The sequence below is a fragment of the Rhododendron vialii genome, chromosome 8a, assembly GCF_030253575.1.
Source record: "Rhododendron vialii isolate Sample 1 chromosome 8a, ASM3025357v1".
NCBI lineage: Eukaryota > Viridiplantae > Streptophyta > Magnoliopsida > Ericales > Ericaceae > Rhododendron > Rhododendron vialii.
The window spans coordinates 5,556,472-5,579,671 of NC_080564.1; the positions used below are offsets into that span (position 1 = coordinate 5,556,472).

The 23,200-nt window shown below is 39.1% G+C and overlaps 2 protein-coding genes across 2 annotated transcripts; both read right to left on the bottom strand.

Moving 5' to 3' along the window:
- Positions 1–289: 289 nt before the first annotated feature.
- On the bottom strand, positions 290–4,432 carry LOC131298885 (protein KINESIN LIGHT CHAIN-RELATED 2-like). The gene is made up of 3 exons (XM_058324385.1): positions 4,113–4,432; positions 875–2,794; positions 290–709 (listed from the first exon to the last, which is right to left on the bottom strand). The coding sequence occupies exons 2-3, from the start codon at positions 2,737–2,739 to the stop codon at positions 520–522; spliced, it is 2,055 nt and encodes a 684-aa protein (XP_058180368.1). The 5' UTR covers positions 2,740–2,794; positions 4,113–4,432; the 3' UTR covers positions 290–519.
- A 3,662-nt stretch (positions 4,433–8,094) lies between these two features.
- Positions 8,095–15,885, bottom strand: LOC131298887 (2-methylene-furan-3-one reductase-like). Its single transcript, XM_058324387.1, has 4 exons — positions 15,506–15,885; positions 10,006–10,329; positions 9,098–9,257; positions 8,095–8,595 (listed from the first exon to the last, which is right to left on the bottom strand). The coding sequence occupies exons 1-4, from the start codon at positions 15,713–15,715 to the stop codon at positions 8,330–8,332; spliced, it is 960 nt and encodes a 319-aa protein (XP_058180370.1). The 5' UTR covers positions 15,716–15,885; the 3' UTR covers positions 8,095–8,329.
- Positions 15,886–23,200: the final 7,315 nt, after the last annotated feature.

Genomic DNA, 23,200 nt, shown 5'->3' on the forward strand with positions numbered 1-23,200 from the left:
ATGTTGGCCCGACGGTCAAGGCTTAGACTTAGGCTCCCTCCTAGGTCATGTTCAAAGCCTCCTAGATGTTATTGATCAACTCCTGTGGGGGCCACTCCATATGGGGATTGATTTGCCAAGATTAGTCGAGGTGCGCGTAAGGTGGTTCGAACACCCTGAGTTATGAAAATTAAGAAAGTGCACCACCCGAAAACTGAATAGAAACAAGAAGACAGGTCTGCATCTTAGTTCTCTTGCTAACTGGTTGCAGCTGAAGTTTGCTAATAGACAGTTTGGTGTAACAATCATGGAAACTGAAATCCAACAATTTCTTTATTGAAGTAGGATATATACAAATATGAAAGTGACAAAGGAATCCCCTCAAATCCTTAAACAATCAAATAATTGACAATCCTCCAGTTGTGAAAAAGTGGGAGTAACCAATCAACTTGGAATCTAATATTCACTCTGAAAACTTGTTTTTAAAACTTCAAAGGTATACATCAAATCAAACAGCATCATAATATACATCAACCAGCATCATAAGAACTGTAAGTTGGTGTCAAGGAGGGTTTCCAGTGACATAAGTTTCCTGTTTCTAACCCTCCCTCCTTCTTTCAATAACTCGGCTAACCTCCGCTTTTCGTCATCCACATCAGGATTTGCTGTTCCTAGCTTCTCCTCTCTCATCCCAACAACATAATCCAGTATTTCAATTGCATCATCTGTCCTGCATAGAGAAAAACAAAAACTTGGAATTCAGAAATGTGCAGAATTTTCTGATCTTGATCCAGTTTCATTTCTCAAACCCATTATCGCGTAAACAAGGAAAACAGTATGGCATCATAAACAAGTGTTTGATTTTTGAAGAGAATAAAAGATGAATAATAGATACCTGCCCAATGCATCATAAGTTCCAGCAAGATTACTATAAACTCCCAATGTGTTTGGGTGATATGGTCCATATTCACTTTCGAAAATACTCCTTGCTTCTTGAAACAGCTCGGCAGCCTCATTTATCGCGTGAAGTTGTACACACACAAGACCCATTTGGTTCAGAGCGACACCAAAAAGAGAAGATTTCTTCTCTCCGACTTCCCTAAGCTTTGAAATAGCACTTTCTAACGAATCGTGAGAATCAGAATAACTTCCCATCATATAGTACATTACTCCCACTTGGGCTTCAATTCCTGCAATTGTGCATTGCATACCTGGTGCATTCCCGTATATCTTCAAAGCCTTCTGAAGCAATTTGAGTGCCTCCCCCGGTTCATTCATGGACTCGTAGATAGCAGAAACATTGATGAGACCACTAGCAATCTCTTCTGTATGGCCCCCTGGAACGGGTTTTGAATAAATCCGAAGTGCATTTTCGCAGTTGGATTTTGATTCCTTGAACTTTCCAATCTTGTTGTACAAGTCAGCCAAACGGACAAAGACTGAGGCAACGGACAGTTGGTTTTCCCCCTTGACTGACTTAAATACCACAAGTGCTTTTTGATAAGCTAAAATAGCCTCATCATACCTAGACAAAGATAAGTACGTATCGCCAATACTGCAATCAATGGAAGCCAAATCTAATTCCTGCCCATTTTCTGCCATTGTCATACTTGCTAAAACATACTGCCCAAGTGCAGCTTCATATTCTCCCTTTGACTCCAAAATAAGTCCCATAAGTCTCCCATCCGCCGCCTCTTGGGGAGAAGGAGGAGATCCGTTCTCTTTATGGATGTCAAGAGCCAACTGACAAAGCTTCTCAGCCTCATCAAATTGGAATGCTTGGACATGGGCTTCAGCAACATACCGACAAGTCTCACCAACTCGGTAATCCTTCTCCCCAAGAAATTCTCTTTGAACCTCCAAACCACCGGTATAGCAAAGAATTGAGTTCTCAATTTTTCCAATCAATGCATATGTATCTCCCAACTTCATTAATCCGGAAAATTTAGCAAGTGCACTATCGGGGCCTTCATCAATATCTGAAATTTCGATTGAACGGTCCAGAATAGGAATAGCCTCTGAGTACTGACCTAACCTGCAGTATAGTGATGCTACAACATGCAAACACATGACTAGCTCCAAGTTGGGTTTCTCACTCGCACAACTTTCAAATGATTTCAATGCACGTAGAGCCAACTCAAGAGCCTTCCGAGGATTTCCCCCGGAGGGAACCAAGTCCTGTGCCTGTTTAAGTAAACAAGGTCCAAGGTATGCCGCCTCGAGAGAATCTTCCTTTCCCTCCTCCATTTTGCCCCGTCCTACATTAGAAGTCGTTTCGTTCGCCTTTCTTGCCTTCCCATTTCTTTTCCCAGTTGGAGGCTTCCCATGGAAAGATTTGCTCCTTGGACTTAAATGTGCAATTGCTTCAGACTTTTCATTCAAAAGCCCAGTTTGTTTTTTAGGCTCTTTATTCTCCACCACCACCACCTCTTTTCTTATCTCCACCTCCCTATAACTTCCTCCAGCATAGAATCGTAATTCAGAATCAATCCGAGACTCATCACCATAGGACAGAAAGCTAGGCCTCGACGGGGATGGGTCCGAGCTTTGCATCTCAAAGACATTTCTGTAAAGCTGCTCAATAGAGATGTCAACCTCTCCATCTATGGATTGATCAATGGACTCATTACCTGGACTGTGAGTACTTAATGGACTTTTTGGAGACCTGTTTGTGAAAGATTTCTTGTATGGAATGTAGTGTTGATTGGGTGGTGATGACACTTCGTCCACATTTAACCCCTCCATGACCAACTCAGGCATTTGAAAACAGTTTTTGAATCAACAATGACTCTGTAAATTGCTCCAGATGAAGTATCTGAAACATAAATGCAAACAATATCCCAGTTATTGCCATGAATTTTCTCAAGTCAGGTTTGTGTTACTCTGACTCAAACTACTTATCAGGTGACCATGACCATAGGAGAGTAGTTTCATAAGACTAATCTAAAAAATTTCAATGTCTTGTGTTTTGTGGGGTGGATTGTTCAACAAATATATGATTAATTTTCTTGTAACCCTGTGCGTATCCGGGTGAACTTATGCACATAGTGAACTTATGCACATCTTGACTAATTCATGGAGACTAATCTCAATATCTACGGGGGCCAATTAAAGTTAGGGTAAAATCTCATGTGAACCTAAGAGTCGATAGCACATGAGAGGTTTTGACCTGAGACGTTAGGAGGTATTTTTACACTTCTGATTCCCCTCATCAAAACGAATGAGATGATCTAAAAATTATTATGTAAAGCTAAAAATGGATAGCTAAAAGTTAAATAATACTGATTGTCTTTTACCAAAATTAATCATATAAAAGTTTATATAAGACAACACTAAAGACCCAAAAAGACCCTTTTTCAAACTTTTTCCGTCTTTTTAGTGAATTTTTTTTTCAACCTTGATCTATATTTTTATACTTAATCACTTCCTCACATCAAGAAGAATGATTAATCCAACAAATTTTAACCAAATCTAGTACAGTAAAAATTAAGAGAAAACAAGTCTCGGCCAAAAAGACCCACAAAATTAGGCCAAAGGCACCATAAGTTTCGGACCTTGACCACCATGCAAATGCCTGGGTTGACGAATCCATACTTCATTGTACTGTTTGTTGTTCTAAATACCAGAAATTCAGTATCCATGCATGGATTGATAACTCTATCTCCTTTTCAATTTGATTAGTAATCAAACAGACTGAAGAACTCCAAATCTTTTCGTTTCAAAGAGGACATAAATAAAGCACTACTTTGTCTTGTGGCCAAAACTCACGTTTCCGAAACTGCACTTCCACTTGTGATACTCTGTTTTATAAACTCCTACACACACTCACACATACGTATATATGTACATGTATATATAGGGGGAATCAGAGAATGAAACCCAGAAGAGAGTGGAACTCCAAAGCTTCCACCAACAAATCTCAAACAAAAATTAGAAACACCAAGTTCCTCAACCAAACTAGTGCCTTACTGGTGCCAACAACATGAAAACATCTGCGTGCAGAAAAATTCTCATACAGAATACCATAACACACAATTAAAAAAAAAAAACAAACAGCATGGAATCAGATTCTATAAGTTGAACACATATCAACTCAACGAAATTCGCGGAAAAATCGGACAGGAGAACGGTACCTTTAATGATCCACCTAGAAGGCCAGAGTCCTCTGTTTTTTTTTTTTTTCCGGCACCAGAGTCCTCTGTTTCGAGATGGGTTGAAGAAAAAGAGAACAGGAAACCGAAGAGGAGGAGAACAAATGACAATGCTGAACTGGAAATCAAAATGATTGATAGTATTTGATGTTTTATATGTATATATATGTGTGTGACCATGTAGTACAGATAATTTTGTGGGGTTGGCAAAATATTTTCGGTGGAAGGTGGAAGGGTGAACGACGTTGACCTCTCCCCCACTACCAAACGCCGCCGCCTACAACCGCCAGATACGCTGTTTTTTTTTTGATAAGCCGGATACGCTGTTTTATTGTTTGTGATTCCTTTTTTTTTATTTGTTTTATTTTTAATGTTAGTTTCAAAGCTGTGACAGGGGAGAGTTTGGCGGGATTAAAAACTGTTTTTTCAACGCGGATAGATTACGAGCGATTCTACCTACGTGACAACCAACAACTGATAAAAGAAAAGTCTCTCACAGTTGGCTAATTGTTTCCCACGTGGCAAGAGAGACGAATCGGGTGACCTCGTACTTCGCCACGTGGCGCGATCGGGTAAGCTGAGGGAGTGGTTCTCGTCAAAATAATATTTTACCATGACCCCGGCCGGTCTACAGCTATTAATCTTCACTCTATGCCTTCGCGCATTATGTAGGCGTAACTTGGCCATGCCCTCTCAAGGAAAACGGACATGAAGAAACTTCAATTACTCGCTTGGTGATCTAATCTTTTGTTATGGTTTGTGTTTGATACTCCCTACGTAGAGGTTCGTATGGCACGGGAAGGCCTTTCTCTTCCTCGTAAAAAATGCGGTGTAAAAATACGGTATCAAGAACATTGGTGTAAAAATACAGTATCAAGAACATTGCTCAGCAAACAAACTACCAGTACCAGTATAGGAAGAAAGTAGAAAGTTTGGGTAGCTAGTAGGTAGGAGTCGTAGGACAGCAGGGCAATCTTGATCAAATTAAGTCAAATGATTAAGATGGTTAGTAGGAACATCAACTTCTCAATACGTACTTGGGAAATTGTTAACGATAACAAATCTCGTTCACAAAAAGACTTCTACAGCCACCGACGGTGGACGTACCGACTGACCTTGCACCGACGGCCACACGGGGCCCTCTACGGGTCCCACACCAAAAAAAAATCTGTAATCCGACACTCGTTTTTTTTTTTTTTTTAAATAAAAATTATTCAATGGCTCGAATTCTCCGTGCGGAACCTATAGTACTGGGCTAGCTCCGCGTGGGCATAGCATTTTCGCAAAAAGAAATAAGACAGTAACCAATCGCTGTGATGTACTTACGTTATAGAATAGTGTTATCATAACTACTAGATATTCTGATGTTCCAACCGCCAGATCACCCGAATTCCCTAACAAGAGGATCCTATGTATCGGGACTAATTATTACTAACACTAGTAGTATAACTGTTTGACACTATTTTCCGAGCAGAAACGATACGGGTGTAGACGTGAGCCCGCGCATACAAATGATCGGAGCCGCTTATTTTGTTCAGGGGAATATTGGTAGCGGCGTGTACGATTTGAAGCATCAAATTTATTCCAGAATTAACCAATAAAATGATGTTTTAAATAAAATGAACGGTTTCAAATCAACTTTGTGAGGTTCAAAATGGTTTCCAAATGGATCTGTGCGCGTGGAAATTATTTGTCCCCAAATAGTGCCGTTTTCGGAAGCTCTTGGGGAAAAAAAACTGATGGACACTCTCATTCATGTGAAAATTAAGTTAGATAGAATATTTATTGATATTTAAATTGTGAAAGAAATAGATGACCCATATAATTCATCACGATGACCTACTTATAAAATAAACGCGTATGATTTACTACTTGATTACGAATGTCTAATTAACCTGATTTTTTCTACGTAAAATATATTCCTTGGATTATTCTAAAAAAAATAGATTTTGAATGATTGACGAGAGGACCGACTCGAAATGAATCCCCATCGAAATCCATCTGAGTGTTTTTCTAGAATATACCATTGCAACATCTTTTCTTTCTTTGATCTGTATGACTGTATTCTAACATCTTCTCAGCATGGGCAGAACTACGAGAAATTTTTCGGTACGGAATGGGTATGTCCCATTCACTCGGTACATTTGAGCCATTCAATACATTTTTGGACAGTTCGGATTGAAATTCTCTCTATCCTCTCTCCCCAACACTTTCTCTCTCCAAATCCGAGTCTTTCAAAAACGCATTGGACGATTCAGATGCGCCGACCGGACACAATGTATACGCTCTTGGCATTGAAATTTTTTCCCAGAACTACAATAGGTCAAGTGGGGTCAATTGACCCACTGACTTTCACATTTACGCAAAATAGATAGTTTTACGCAATCCATTTAATTTGATGAGTCAGCTATGACAGCGATGAACTGAACCTCAATCCTAATTAAGTAGCAAACCAAATTCAATTAATGGAAAGAATATCCACTGAAATGATATTATACCAACCAACAGCTTCCATTATTTGTTTTCACAAAATAAAATTTTAAATTAGTCATCTCGCTATTATTCGTCTAATCTCTTCAATAAACATACTACCCCACCAAGTTTTAAAATGAAAACTATAATGGAAGAATCCTATTATCCTAATGTAGTCGATAATTATCTGATAAAATTCATTTGTGTTGTGTCCCCTAATTTTGGCATAGATTTTGAAAATATTCTCGTATTCTACTTATAAACGGGAAGTGATCTTCATCTATATATTGTCTGAATTCATATGAAATTTCAAGTTTTCAACATTATCTTTGCACTTGTTTATAATGAAGACAAAAAAAAAAAGGAGTGTAAATGGTACGTTAGGACATGTGATTGTCAAGGTTCGTGAATATAAACATGATAAATGTTGGGTCTTATTATACCTATATGGGAATACTAGATGAGTCATCCCTTATAGACTTTATCTTTTAAATGGGTCTAAGTTCATTTAATGTGGGGAAAATGGCGGCTCAGAACGTGTTTTGATAATTAATACCCGTCAATGACATTTTCAACATTAACAAATGTTCTCAGCATATCCTTAGTGGGTATTAATTATCAAAACACGTCATTGACCGTCATTTTACTTTCAATCTATATTTGGTTGCAAGCCTGCAAGTGATATATATGGTGTAAATCCTGCAGTTTCTCTGTTTCTCTTTAAGGGATTGAGCCTTACACACGGTCAGGAATCAAACATCGTACAAACTCCTATCAAGTGGTATCAAAGTTGACGGCGCGATTAGTGGGCTTGCATGGATTACTCTTGATGAAGTAGGAAAAATTTTAAAGTGACTCTGGAGAAGCAATGGTGGAAGTGGATGGGGGGCAACTGGCAAGTCTGTGGCAAGGTGGTTAGATGATGGAGTGAGATGGATGGCTCTCAGTTGATGGAATGAACGCAATGAATGCGTTTGTTCAAATATAAAGCTATAGAAATTTTCGTTTGACGAAAAAAAATATAAAGCTATAGAAATTTTCGTTTGAGGAAAAAAAAAATAAAGCTATAGAGTAGTAGATCATAAATAAGGGAGAGTTTGGATGCAAAAAGATTAAGTCCCCGCAGAATGGAGCCCATGAAGTTCATACCTAAGGGTGAAAGTTGTTAAGTCATGGACGGCCCAATAAAATTGAATAACTCATCACCCACAAATTGAAATTGAATACCTCATCACTTGCAGCTTAAGTGTCCAAATGGGTTTGATTTATTCAATATATATTAGGTCCAGTTTCTTCCCAATTACTCAATATGCATGTGGCACTTGTCTAGCCGAGTCTGATATTGTTTAAAGATTATGCAAACAGTCTTCAATCTAATTTTCTTGTTTAGTTATCACATACTAACTCTTGTGTTTGGTATACTTAAAAAACTTATTACCTTAAACAGTTTATGGACAAAAGGCAAAAAAAAAAAAAAAAAACAATTCACATGTAAAAGAACAAACTCTTCAAATTATGCATATCCTGATACCCTGTACAACAAGAAGTGCATGATCACCATTTGAAGCTGAACAACATATTAAGCTTGCTTATTTGTTGCAAAGCTGAAGCCAAAAGCATCCACTTGCTTGCATCTAGGTAATCAGCTTATTTCAACTAGTATTTAGCACATAAACCACAAACGGAATTGAAACTTATTAATGAAAACTTCTAGTTACATGCGCATTTTATGGGATTGGATATATGACCACTTTTCCGGTAGCTCTGCGAGTTTTGAGATACGAAAATGCTTCAACGGCCTGGGAGAATGGGAACGGGCCCTTAGGGTCAACTATTGGCTTCACCTTTCCACTCTCCAAGAAAGGGTTCAATTTTTCTAAGACAGATCCATCTGAAGTCACAACAACTTGGAGAGCAGGAGGGGTGATTTTACCAATTATTGAAATGGCTTTCCCGCCTTCTTTTATCGCCTTCACTGCCTTGTCACATTGCCCTGTTTAAATTAACCATGAAACAATCTTAATTAATTTTTTGGCTCCATCACCGTACACATTTATAAGAAAACATGAATTTGCAAATCAGAAGCAAAAGCAAAAATATATACTAGATTCTAACATTCATAGTTGTTACTAGGATCAAGTGTAAACCCGAATTCCTATGTCAACAAGTGCTCCTAGGACACAACCAAGTGGAGCCTCGGCGCTTGAAATTTGACAATGATGAATCATCCAGGTGATTGTCCAAACTCAAGATTTTTGTACATAGATCGATTCTTCAATGTCACATATATATTCTTGTCAGGTCAAGAACCACGACTAAGTACATGAACCCCATAGAAATATCTCAATGTTTGAAAGTGTTGGAACACCACATAGTTCCAAGACCACTTAAAAATTATTTGGTTTGGGCCTTAAAACTTAGGCCGGCCATGGTCCATTGCCCTACCCAAGATATATAGGTTCCGGGTTACCAGAAAAGATTTAGATTAATCTTACCAACTCCATCAAATACGACATCAAACTTCTCTGGTAGGTCTTCGAAGTTCTCTTTGGTGTAATCAATGGCCAAATCAACACCCAAGCTCTTCAAAAACTCTAGCTTCCCAGTGCTACATGTAGCTGCTACTCTAGAAGCACCAAACACATGCTTTGCAAGCTAGGGAAAAAAAGAAAACAAAGAATGCATGGGTTAATTAAATTAAGGGAAAGAATACATATTCTAGAAATTAATCTCTAGATGTGCAAATTAAACGAATTTACGAAATACTTCTAAGGCACAACTATGTCTAGATAAAAGATGAAAATAAAATTTCCAGGAGAAGATAGCAAATTAAGAAACTGTTGTCTGAAAAAGATGCTGATAAATGATGAGCTTAGGTTATCAGTTGACAATGCTTATCTTACTGTTAGAAGTTGTAAGGATTCCAAATTAAGTATGCAAAACTTCTACTAGAAGTACATAAAAACAAGTGTAATTCATGGGATACCTAGAAACACATACAGTCGGTTTCACACATATCATGCTTACGATATCAGCAAAGCAATGAATAGACAACTGGTGAGTTGAAAAGTATTTCATTGGTAAGACAGGAGTTGAGTAATTTAACAAGCACTAATAACTGGTGTCAAATTACCCATAATCATCCGCCTTTAGGGCGGATGTTAGCATTTTCTCCGATTTATAAAGTTTCAAAACTTGTACTATCATTCTACAATGGGTGATAGATGACAGTAGGTTTTTCGGGACTCGTCCCTCGTCCTAATTAATCCCGAGCCAAGTAATCGTCCCACGCAAATCAAGCAATTACCAGACTTAAGCCTGGATCGATGTACCGTCTCAAGAAGTGAAGAGAAAAGAATTTGCGTAATAGCAAGAAGAGAACAGAGGACCATAATAGTAATACCTGAATGACAAGAGTTCCAACCCCACCAGCACCTCCCAAAACAAGAACAGATTTACCATCTAAGGGCCCACATCGTTCAAGGCCTTGATAAGCAGTCTCGATGGCAAGTGGAAGCCCAGCAGCTTCAGGAAAACTCAGGTTTTGGGGCTTCAGGCCCAGTAGCTTCTCTTCTACTGCTGTGTACTCTGCCAGTGAGCCAAACTGTTTGGTATCTTCTAAAGGTTTCTCGTTTATGTTCCCATACACTTCATCTCCTTCCTTGAGTTGCTTCACTTGGGGTCCCACCTTGACCACCACTCCAGCCACATCGAAGCCAGGAATAGTCTGCCAAATGGGACACAGAATTCAGAAAAAAAATACAACACGCACAGTCTTGCCGTTGATGAGATATAAACTCAGACATTTCTAAGTTTGAAACTTGACATTTCATGGGGGTCATGCTGTAAGAGAGAAATCTCTTGTGAATTCGCTAATTCCGACATGGATGATCTGCCTTTCTGCTAGAATTAAGGATATGATTTGGTCAATATTTGATTTGGTCAATATCCTTAATTGTGTAATCTTATTTTATGCCATAAGTGTAGAATATTTCCACGTAATCTTGTATTCTTTCCTTGTTAATGTTTGTACTATATATATTGTACAACTACGATGAATGGAATTATCAGAAAATTACTCCATAATTGTGTTTATTTTCATGGTATCAGAGCCACCTTCAATCTCCTTTTCTTAAACTCTAGGAATTGAAGTAGGTCCTGTATTCACAATTGTTGGTGTTTCTGTTCATATCATTCCGCTGCAAAATTTTCTTTTAGTGCCGTCATGGCTGAAGTAAGTGGTGCTAAATCACCAAAGAAGAACGAATCTTCGACTATTGTGTCTGGTCTCCATATGCCGGAAACATCCTCTCTCATCACTTCGGAACGGCTGGACGGTACCAATTATGTGGAGTGGTCTTTGAATGCCCGAAATAAAATCCGTGGGAGAAAACGTTGGGGTTATATTTCGGGTACCAAGGCTGCTCCATCAAATAAAAAGTCTGAAGAGTATGAAGAATGGGAGGATGAAAACTGTTTGGTCAAATCTTGGCTTCTTGATGCGATGACAAAGGATATTCGGTCTCTCTTTCTTCGATTGTCTACGGCAAAGGAGATATGGGAGGTAGTTAAAAATACGTATTCGGTTGATCAAGATGCGTCAAAAGCCTATCAACTTCATTGTGAGGTATTTTCTGTCCGCCAGAATGGAGGTTCTGTTATTTCTTACTTTGGCAAACTACAGAAAATATGGCAGGAACTTGATGATATTGATGCATGTATTATGGAGTGTGCTAATGATATTGCCATATACACCACAAAGGTTAATTCCGAACGGGTGTATAAGTTTTTGGCTGGTCTTGATCCTCATTTAGATGGGGTTCGAGGTCGTGTACTGTCTACAAAACCACTTCCTGATATACAGGCAGCTTATGCTATAGTGTGTTCGGAAGCTAATCGCCAAGATGCTATGCTTGGAGAAAATATTGGAGAAGGGACTGTAATGGTTTCTCGGAAGATGACCATCTCAAAGAAAGATCAAAAATGTACTCACTGTAATGATACTGGTCATACGGTGGACACGTGTTTCCGACTTCATGGGTATCCAGAATGGCATCCAAAGGGTAAGAAGGCATCTCATAAGGAGGCGAACTCTGATCCAAAAGCAAATCTAGCCACAACCCTTGCATTCACTGCTAAGTCTGGTATGTCTTTTACTGGAAATAGTAATTGGATAATTGACTCTGGCGCAACAGACCATATGACTTGTGATCGTTATAAGTTTAGTCATTTATCTCCTAAATGTTCCAAAGCCACTATCACCACTGCTAATGATGTATCATCTGCAGTTATTGGAGTTGGTACAGTTCCATTATCTTCCACGTTAAAAATCCATGATGTCTTATTTGTGCCGTTGTTAAATTGTAATATTCTCTCTGTGAATCAATTAGCCAAATCTCATGATTGTGTTGCTCTATTTTTTCCTACTCACTGTGTCTTTCAGAACATCCATACTCGGGAGAAGATTGGCAGTGGTAGACAAATGGGCGGATTGTACTATCTTGAAGATGGATTCCAACAATCCGATAAAAAAGGGCACGCTCTTGTGGTAAATGGAGATTCGATGAATAAAAAAAAAGAGGAAATTTGGTTATGGCATAGGAGATTGGGACATCCTTCCTTTGGCTATCTTAGGAGATTATTTCCATCCTTGTTTCATGGATGTAATCTTTCAGATTTTATTTGCGAAACTTGTGTGAAAGCAAAAAGCCATCGTACTACTTTTCATTTGAGTGATCATAAAATAGATTTACCAAGTCTATGAAGAGCTTCGGATATAAACAAAGCAACTCAGACCATACGTTGTTTTTAAAGCATCGAATGGGTAAAATTACTGCTTTGATTATATATGTTGATGACATGGTGGTGACAGGACATGATCAAGAAGAAATTGAGAGCTTACAACGACACTTGGCCTTAGAGTTTGAAATGAAACAACTTGGAGATTTAAAATACTTTCTCGGAATCGAGGTAGCCCGCTCAAAGAATGGTATTTTCTTATCTCAACGAAAATACGTTCTTGACTTGTTAACTGAAACAGGTATGCTTGGATGTAAGCATGCAAATACCCCTATTGAACAAAATCACAAGTTGTTTAATTGTTTACATGCAACTTCTACTGATAAAGCAAGATACCAGAGACTTGTGGGAAAATTAATTTACTTGTCCCATACTAGGCCAGATATTGCTTATTCAGTATGCGTAGTAAGTCAGTTTATGCATGATCCTCGTAAACCTCACATGGATGCTGTGGAAAGCATATTGCGATATTTAAAGTCTGCTCCGGGTAAAGGGTTATTGTTCAGCAAGAATAATCACTTGAAGGTAGAAGGTTACACTGATGCAGATTGGGCTGGTTCATCTGACGACAGAAAATCTACATCAGGATACTTTACTTTTGTAGGGGGCAACCTTGTGACTTGGAGGAGTAAAAAACAACAGGTGGTAGCAAGGTCAAGTGCAGAAGCTGAATATAGAGGCATGGCTTTTGGAGTATGTGAGTTACTATGGTTGAGGAACTTGCTTAAGGATATTGGTATTCACTCTCAGGAGACAATGAAGCTGTATTGTGACAACACTTCTGCTATAGAGATTGCTCATAATCCAGTCCAACACGATCGGACGAAGCATGTGGAAATTGATAGGCACTTCATTAAAGAAAAACTTGAAGCCGGAATCATTGCTTTCCCGTTTGTGAAGTCTGCAGACCAACTAGCCGATGTCCTTACCAAAGCTGTTGCCAGCAGTGTTTTTAGTCACTCTTTACACAAGTTAGGCATGTGCGATATACATGCTCCAACTTGAGGGGGAGTGCTAGAATGAAGGATATGATTTGGTCAATATTTGATTTGGTCAATATCCTTAATTGTGTAATCTTATTTTATGCCATAAGTGTAGAATATTTCCATGTAATTTTGTATTCTTTCCTTCCATGTAATCTTGTATTCTTTCCTTGTTAATGTTTGTACTATATATATTGTACAACTACGATGAATGGAATTATCAGAAAATTACTCCACAATTGTGTTTATTTTCACTTTCACCCGACTGGGAGTGGAATGGTTGAGAAGCGCATAAGCTGATCCAGACACCACTCACCGTCAAAAAAAAAAACACATTTATATTAAACACATATTAAGGAAAATGCTATTCTTTTGTAACTTTTACATGATACTCAACTAGAATGTTGCGACAATTGTATTTTTTAAAATTGCAAATCATTCACAAGTCTTTTGCTACCATTTACGTTTGCCTTAAGAATTTGCATGAGTATATTATCGTTCTATATTGAATAGTCAATAGTATTAATTATTAAATAAGAAAATTTCTTGGTCAAACTGACACCGAAGCATATCTTCGATGACATCGTAGTTACGTGGGTAATATACGTGGCAATTATATGGATAACATGTGTCTGCGTTATTAATATTCTAGTGTCTTTTTAGTTTTCAAGTCAAAGTGTCTCTTTGGTTTTTAATCAAAATATGTATGAATCTTCTTAGTTATTTTTAGTCACGCGTGCATTTTCATTAAGAGTCTTCCTAGATTGTAGTAGTCAAAGTTTTGCCTACAAAATGTAAGTGTCTTTTTAACTAGTTATATATTTAAACTTATGTGGTGAATGAAGTGAGTAGTTTTTGAGTGTTGAATTAAAATTACATTTGGCTAGTGAGAAGTTTATCTTCTTATTAACTCTTATCATTTGATGGATTCTGATAGGTGGCGAGTTCTCCGTTTCTGTATCTCTTAGGTGGATTCCTTAGAGTGGTGAGCAATTCCTAACCTTGTATCTCTCGTTAAATCCTCGAGTGATGTTATTCTGTATCCCGCTGATTTTCTAACTTGGGTGGTGAGCTTTATCCTTTTTAATTAATTTTCTTCCTTCCCATCAGTAAAATCCAGTATCACAAACTCATATCTACTCATCATAGACTTATTTTGATGATACGAATTATTTATGCAAAATCAAGCTAATCAGTCAGTCCTTAAAAAATGGACGATCCGAATTCAGATGAAACTCACTCACGTCAAGTGTCCCAGTAGTCCAATTTGGTCTAGTTTTGGTTTTCATGAATCCACTATAGGCTCATAACAACAATAAGAATTTTTCATTTCGTTAAGGCTCAATCTTCAACTGTTGGGTCGTGACCCCGACCCTCTAATCCGCACCCCGGCACAAGCACGCAAACAAACCAAGCACAAACACAAGAGATTCGAGGAAAAACTCCGTAATTGTATTATACACAAAATAAATACAATATACATGAAAAAACCTCTCCCGGGAGCCACAAACCGGCATCCCTCTCTCCTCTCCTCTCTCTCTCCCTCACTCTGGTGGCTCTCCGACAGTCTCTCCGAGACTCTCCGAGGAGCCCCGCACCCCGTTGGGAGAGCTCTCAACCGTCTCACACTCCCTTACCCTCTCACTGTCTCATCACTCAGCCACACCCTACACAATGTACACAGTGCACATATATATCAAGGGGGAATAATCCCCTACAATACACTCACACTCCTCTTGGGTGTACCCAACATCATCTAGATCATTCATGCAACAAAACTAGTTTGATCGAACATCGACACTTCATAAACAAAACAAATTTGCGCAAAAAGAAATATATATCGACTGATCACAAATCTGGTTTGTTAATGGAGCTATAGTCAATCAAGCAAGTTTTTTTAGGTGGGCAATTTACTTGTTCTACAAAACAAAAGGTTTCGATCATACGATCCTGAGCTCACGAAAGGCCAAACTAGACCGAATTGGACCCCAGGAATCCTGGACGATATATAACTTTCACTTACATCTACTTATTACAATGAAACTACACAAAAGAAAGAAGGGGTTGTATGAGAGAGAGAGAGAGAGAGAGAGAGAGAGAGAGAGGAAAGTATATACTTACAGGAAGAGGAGAGTCGGTGGCCTTGAAAAACCCCATCATTCTGGCAGTATCGACCGGATTAAGTGCCGCAGCGACAACCTTAACAAGTACCTGGTCGTCCTTGATCACCTGCGGTACACTTGTTTTGGTCTCAAATTTCAAGACATCAGTGAAGCTTCCGTAGTCGTAATACATCCAAGCCTTCATATGACTAGGTATCTCTGCAGCCATGTGGGAACACTTTGGCCCAAGCTATAGCTAGGTGATAAACAGATCGAGATTGAAATGTTGAAAAAAAGCTAGAACATCTAAATAGATAGTTACAGGTTTTAAGGTGCGGGGCAATGGGGGCAAAAGACAAAAGAAAAAGTGGGTGTAATAATCGTGTGGGGCAAGGCAATGAATTGGGGTTGAGTGAGTTGTGGTTTTTATAGGAGAAGTTGCTAGAATCATTGCATGGTTTTACATCTTTACTTTTTTATTATCGTATTTAGGCCTTGTTTTGTTAATATTTTTATTTTTTAAAAGTTTTTTTAATTTTAGAAGACAGATCATTCTTTCACTATAATACATTATTTTTAATTTTAAAAAATTAATTACCTATTTTAATTAGTGAAACACGCCTTATTTTAGTTTTTATGTTCCGATTTAGATTTGTTGTGTCTAGATTCAAGTATAAACTAAGTAAGTTAGATGACAAGAAAATAATTTGATAGCTAAACAGGCCCTAAATTCGTGGTGGAGTAAACTTACGAAAGTAGTTGTGGGGTAAAGCTTGACATCTGTTGTACTTTCTTTTCTTTTCTTTTTTTTTTGATAAAAAGTGTTTAATTCCTTAGAAAGTCTACAACAACCGCACCAAAATGCACTAACCGGCTACGCAAGCCTTGTAGGGCCCACTCCGGATCCGCACGGATAATTTGAGTCGTTCAATAATTTAAAAAAAAGAAGAGTAGACATTGTAAATCATCAACTTGATTCAATATGTTTAAGTGCTCAGATCAAGCTTCTCATCTTTCTGTACATCAGAAAACCAATCTTTCCATTTTTTTTTTTGATTTTCCAAAGATAAGAAACTTGATCCGAGCACCTATACATATCGGCAAACTGATGTTTTGAGATGTCCACTCGATTTTTTTAAAAAAAATTATTGAACGGTTTAAATCATCCGTGCAGAGCTCAGAGTGGACCCCACATAGCATGCGGTGGTTGTAGCGCTTTTTATCCTTTGTGGTGTCTGAACCTAGACGCCTGTGATGTCTACGTGTAGACTCTCAAGTAAAGCAAATAAGATGTGACAATTGAATGGGACACTAAGGTCCATGCTACAAGAAAAAAACAGAGAGTAAAATTGAAAAAGCTAGATCTAATTACCCTTACTTAATATATGTAAATATGTCTATATAAAAGCCTGCCGTGATAGCGGAGGTTTGCCCTGGAGTGGAGTCTATGTTAGTGACGGTGAAGGCGCGCCGACATTCTGTTGGTCGTTTTCCAATTAGTTGGCCGGAGTGCTAGTTTGTATTTCTCTTTTCGATTGATAATCTCATCCATGTTACACGCCCATAATTTGAGCCGGTGTTCCCTTAGGAATTAGTATAGTTGTGAGTTGACATGTGTACGTAACATGGTTTTGGCTTGAGTACAGGTCAAAGTTATTAGGTGGGTTTTATCTTTTTTGTTAGGTTACTTCTCTGTTGCATTATACGTGGAAGGTTCTCTCCTGTTTATTCATGAATTAGAATGGCAGTGAATTATAATTGTCAGTAATAATTACATTGTCTAATGCGGCTAACCTAATTATTATCATAATATATTTCTTTTTTAGCTTTTTCATAACCTAATTAATTTGTTTAATAATTTTGATAAAGACTTTTATATTATATATTGTATAAGTAAAACAAAGACTACTGGTCCACTGAAAGGAACCGTGAGATGGTACTGTGCACATCCGGGCCGTCTATTTGGCAATTTCAAGGTCAAAATCTCGTCTCCACCATCCGAGCATCCGAGCTGTTTATTGCCAAAATAAAATATGTACCGTTGAACTGTCGAACGGACGATCCGAATGTACACAATACCGTGCACTGGTGCACAACATCATCTCCGGGTTCCACTGAAAAATACTCGGAGTAATTGATTTTTGAAATAAGTGACACGTCAGTTCATAAGTTTTCTTTCTTTTCAAGCAATCATTGCTTGTAGAGCCTTAGCATGAGAAATGATTTTTAAACTTTTCTTTTTTATATTCACACTCTTTTTTTGCCTTTTAATGTTGAAAATGTATGTGAAAACTACTCTCCATTATTACTATTTTCGAAAAAAATTGAGGGGTCAACTACCTTCGCCGAGCTAATGTGACTCTTTGTCTAATTGTCCGCCTTACCCTAATTTTTCTTAAATAAGAATCAATAGAAAACTGTGCAAATTATGCACTTTGGAATTTGGGATTGGGAGATCAATGAAGATAAAACCAATTACCCAATTATTCATGCCACAACGTAGCATTCAGTGAGTTATTTTACATACCTAAATGACACGGTGCTATACGTAATCTCAACTGCCTAATTGTTCGGCAATTCAGACCATTGATTATCGAAATCAACAGTCCAAATGTGCACAACATAGTACTGTGCATCCCTGCACAACACCTGTTCGTTATGTTATACTAGTTCTGATCTTGGGACTAATAAGAATGGTAAAAGTTCTTGGATGGTGTTTGTCTGTTTTACTGATAGTCGACTAATCGACTAGAGATTGCTAAGTGTGCTGGAAATGTGGGTGTTTGTGGTGGTGGAGTTTGGTTCATTGCCGTATTTCAGGACTTCTCTGGAAGCAAACTTAATGAAGTGAATGGAAATGGAAGAAGAACAACAAAATGGACTTTATTATCCCTCGGTGTAGAAGTCAAATCGACTATGAGAACACAATCGAACAGACGGTTAAATTACAAGCTACTCCTAGAGCAAGAAATGTAAAGTACAGATAAAAGTAGAAGCCTTTGGGCGATTGATTGGGGGCTCTAAATATCTTCCTTTCTTGTATTTATAGGCTGTTGTCGACTTGAAATTCAAATCATACGGACTTCCCTCCTTCGATTTGAATTAGTTGGCTCCATGCTCCCTATTCTTGCTCCACTATCTGCATGAGGCGGTTACTTCTCCATGATCTCACATGTTTCCAACGTTGTAATTATTTCAACTGCCTGCTTGCATTAACCGTCTGACTCACGATCCGCATGTGATACAAAATTCTGACACGTGTCCAGTCGAATATCAACCGTTTGATCAGTCCATTTTCCTTAACAGGCTTCATATTGCATTTGCATTATATCAATCGGTCTAAAATGCGTTGACACGTGTAACATTCTGACCCAATCGATTATAATATACTAAATACTAAATTATGGTGTAAACAATGCCCCCCTATTTACCTGAGTTAAATATTAACTTTGGTAAATATTTCGCTTAGCAAATCACCACCTATATAAGGCAGAGTACTTCAAATTTAGGGCACGAATCGTGCTTTTTCTCACAGAACGTTGAAACAGCTCTCGAACCCTAGAACAGCTTCCGAACCCAAATGGCACCGAAATCCAAACTACAGATCGTCAGCGACCCAGTTGAAGATCCGGCCACCGAGTCAGTGACGGAGGATTCCTTCCGATTCCCTGAATCGTACCGAAACGGGATTGGCCAAAACCAGAAGACTCAAGTTCTGATTCCTGACGATAATGTCAGTTCTCATTGCATATTGGGTCCAATTTTTTCATCAGTTCTCCCGGATGGCTTTCCAGAAGTCTACCCAGTGGGGGAACGTGATCCACTTCTCCTTCAGCTTCCGTCGCTGGAATGGTTAGGCTGGGGTAAGAACACCTGCCTTCGTTCTTGGCCTTACACCGTTGAAATGGGATGGGTAGATTGGGTAAGGCGCATGATGAAGTTCCTTTTCGAGGATTGGAAAACAATGGGAATCCGTGAGACAATTGAGCTCTCACAATATCCCTTGGACATGAATTCTGAACTCTTGGCTGCTGCAGCGTGTTTTTGGTCCAAATCATCCAATACCCTAATTCTTCATTGTGGCTTGCTATCTCCGACAGTCCTGGATATCTCTCATTTAACTGGCCTTCCTTCGTTAGGCCGTGAGGTAAATGCTCTGCTTTCTCCTGATCCATATGATCCCCCATTTGTTGTTCCATCGTCTGGGGTTAGCTATTCGAAATGGCTTAAGACTCACTTTAAAGCCAAAGCCTCAGCGCCTTGCTTTCATGAGAAGGTTGCATTTTACCTTTTCTGGATTTGTCGATTTCTTATGGCAGTCCCTGGGCTTAGGGTTACCAAAGAATACCTTAACCTAGCCGTTTGTATGGCCCAAGTAAAGAGGTTGGCCCTTGCCCCTTTTGTTTTAGGATCTCTGTATAAAGGCCTTTTTACCTTTGTTGATAAAAAGATAGCGGACTCTTGTGGTGGTCCTTTCTGGATCTTTCAAGCTTGGTTATATGCATACTTCCCTCAAATAAAACCTAAACTGGAGAACCCCCTTCGGTCAGATGAGGCATTGCAAACATGCCGTAGTTATGCTGAATATTTGTTAGGCTTCCACACTCAAACAGAGGAATCCTCCTTTCAAAGGTATTTCACCTTTTTTTATGAAAATAACCAAAAGAATTGGCCTATGTTCTGTCCATTCGATAAATTCGAATTTGCATCAGAAAGACTGAAGCCATGCTTTGAGGACATTCCACCAGCTTCTCCCCAACTTGTAGAGAAAATGACTCAGTCCAAACGGTTATTTTGGGCCAGCATTCTTCTTCCAAGACTTATCCCAGTGGGCTTTGCCCTGAATAACACTCCTTTTGGGAATTGTGGTTTCGAGAATTACTCTCCTTGTCAATATGCTAGGCAGTTTGGCCTCGCACAAGGCATTCCAATGCCTTTTGTTCACCCAAACATCATTGAGATGGCCTCCAGTAGGCCAACCATTAAGGCCAAAGACTCACAGATGATATCCCTGATGGTTAGCAACTTTCAACAACGTGTCAAAGCCTTTCAGTTTATTGACTTCAAGATCAATAAAGCGACCCTGCCTGCTTTTGATGAATGGTGGTCGACTATGAGGGCCCTCTATTTCAGTGCTTCACTTTCAGACTGCCTATACAGGCTTGATCCTGAATACAAATTCCTTCAAGATAAGGCTGGTAAGCACAGCTTATTCATTGGTTTTTAGTTCAATTAGTCATACTTTACTAATCTTTATCATATTGTTTCTTTAGCAGAGATAACAGCTCGATTGCCTGATGAACCCTCCAAGGCCATTGTGCCTCATGCAGGAGCAGTTCCCATATCCTCTGTGCCCAGTAGGAATACCAGGAAAAGGAAAGCTGAATCGATTAAGGACTCTGAAACCAGGCCACGGACACGAACTCTCAAGATCACATCAGGTGTGAGCCAAAAGGTTTCCAGAAGTCCTTCCACTGGTAGACCTAAGAAACAGGTCAGTGAAACATCTACTCCCACAAAGCAACCAACAAGAAAGCTCACCAAAAAGCAAAGTTCTAGTGACAAAGGGTTGGCTTTGAAGGTACACTCTTATCTTTGTTACCCTTATTGATTTCGTTCGTACTTTTCACGAGTCTTTCTATTCTCATTTTCCCATTTGCTGTCTTTTACAGAAGGGTAAAGAGACCAGAATTGTAGATGCTTTTGAAGAGGAAGAAGAAAATTCCTCACAATCTTCACAAATTCAAAAATCCTCCTTCTCAGTAGGAGAGACAGTCGATACTGAATTGGCAATCGATCAATACGAGTCCACAGCAGTATCAGATCCTTTGGATCAAGCTGATTGGTTGCCAGGATTTCAGGAGCAATTGCTGTATCAAGAAAACCCTTTACTGCAGGATGACAGTCCTCTTGTGCAGGTTGGTGAGGGTTCAGCTCTGAGGCCAGATGGTGTTGAACTTGGTGTACCAGCCATTCGACAACTTGATACTACAACAAATCAAATTGCATCAGACTCAGTCAAAGCTGTGCCAATGAAGGACGTCACTGTTGCTCCAATAATTCAGAAGATCGATCTGAATCAACAAAGTGATGGTAGGGAAGAAACAGCTTCCCCTCAGATGGCGGACGTGCCTTCTCTAGAGGTTTCCCCATCAATGAATGAAAAGACAATGGAAAAGAAGGGACCAACAGAGGATCCAGCTCAGATTGCCCCTGTTGTCCAACCTGTTGTCCAAATTGGTCCTACTCAAGAAGGTGGGCAAGGCGCAGAGGATGTTGCCTCTAGCCCTTCTGGTAATCCCTCTGGGAACCAAGTCTTATTTCCAACAAGTGTGACCCCCGCAAACATTTCGAGGGCTCTTGCCTTAACTACATCTCCTCGTTCAGTGAACAAGACTGCAACAAATCCTGTGGGTGTTGAGGATTCTGCTCATGTCAAGTCCTCAAGTGATTCTTTAGACCAATTAATGGAAGAGATAAAATCGACTTCCCAAATCTTTCGTTCCCTTACTGAGATTTCAGAATCCAACAGTTCTTTCTTCTTTCTTCAACTCAGTGCGGAGACTCAGAAAGAAATTCAAGTCTTCTTTGACTTCCTAAAGCTTCCTTTTGAGGAATTGATGACAGTGAAGTCTACGGAGTTCAGTGCTTGCGTTGAATCCTTATCTCAAAAGCATGTTTTCCCCCTTAGAGAGCAAATTATCTTGGAAAACTATGCATCATCTCTGAATGACAACATTAGTCTCTTCCGATATTACCAACAAGAAATAAGTCAGAAGCAGGATTTAATCGGTAACCTTTCCAACTTAACAGTGAAGCTATCGACTATGCATGCTGACGCTTCGACTTTGAAGTCGAGGCTTTTGGCAATTGATCAAGAAGAGAAGGAGTTGGTATATCGATTGGGTCAACTGCAGGCTGAAAAGAAAAACCTTCTGGTAACAGCGAACCAACTCGATAAAGATTTCAAACACCTAGCAGAGGAAGGCAAAGGAGTCTCAGTTCATGTCTCTGCTGCTCGTGAAGATTTGCAGAGAAACAGAGTTAAATGTGATGAACTTGTCGTTAAGTGGGAGGCTTTTAAGTCTGCCTTCTTTCATGAATGATTTTGGTTGACTTCAGTTTTATAGCCAATTGACTAATCCTGTTAGTACAAACTATAAGTATTTTTGTTTGTTGATTGTTTTTATCAACAGGTGGTATGCCAGAAATGAGAATGGCAATTAGAATGAAAATTAGACCTTCCATGGCCTTTCTCACATTCCCTGTTAGAAAACTCCAAATTCTTTGTTTGGAACCATTTCTTTAACCTTTATGCAAATTTTACTCACATGTACCAGATTCACATACATGCCCAAGCTGAGTAAAAACTTCACATAATTGGCTAACACCTTACTTTAACCACGTGATGCCACAGGATCAAAACCCTTGATCCCTATTTATCCGGACTGTGGGCGCCTATAATTATGGCAGAACTACGTCATAATCATGATGACGCTTCCCTTCCACTTTTTGGGAATCCGCACAGTAATTACTGACGGTTTAGGTACAACACATGATGCCGTTCTGCAGAAATTCAGCCGCCTTACTTGGGAAACGGCCATTGAGAGCCCACTAACCCCATTAGCTGTCACGTCTCTTAATTCACCTCGGGATAACTGTCCACGACCCACGTCTTTAGATTTTCCTGGGTCTATAAATATCACCACTGAGT

Bases quoted from the DNA above. Each gene is read 5' to 3' on its own strand.
- LOC131298885 (XM_058324385.1), bottom strand. From the start codon at position 2,739: ATGCCTGAGTTGGTCATGGAGGGGTTAAATGTGGACGAAGTGTCATCA. The intron at 710-874 runs GTATCTATTATT...TTCTCTATGCAG, and splicing joins ACTTATGATGCATTGGGCAG to GACAGATGATGCAATTGAAA.
- LOC131298887 (XM_058324387.1), bottom strand. From the start codon at position 15,715: ATGGCTGCAGAGATACCTAGTCATATGAAGGCTTGGATGTATTACGAC. The intron at 10,330-15,505 runs GTAAGTATATAC...CCCATTTGGCAG, and splicing joins CCACCGACTCTCCTCTTCCT to ACTATTCCTGGCTTCGATGT. The intron at 9,258-10,005 runs GTATTACTATTA...TTTTTTCCCTAG, and splicing joins TTGGAACTCTTGTCATTCAG to CTTGCAAAGCATGTGTTTGG.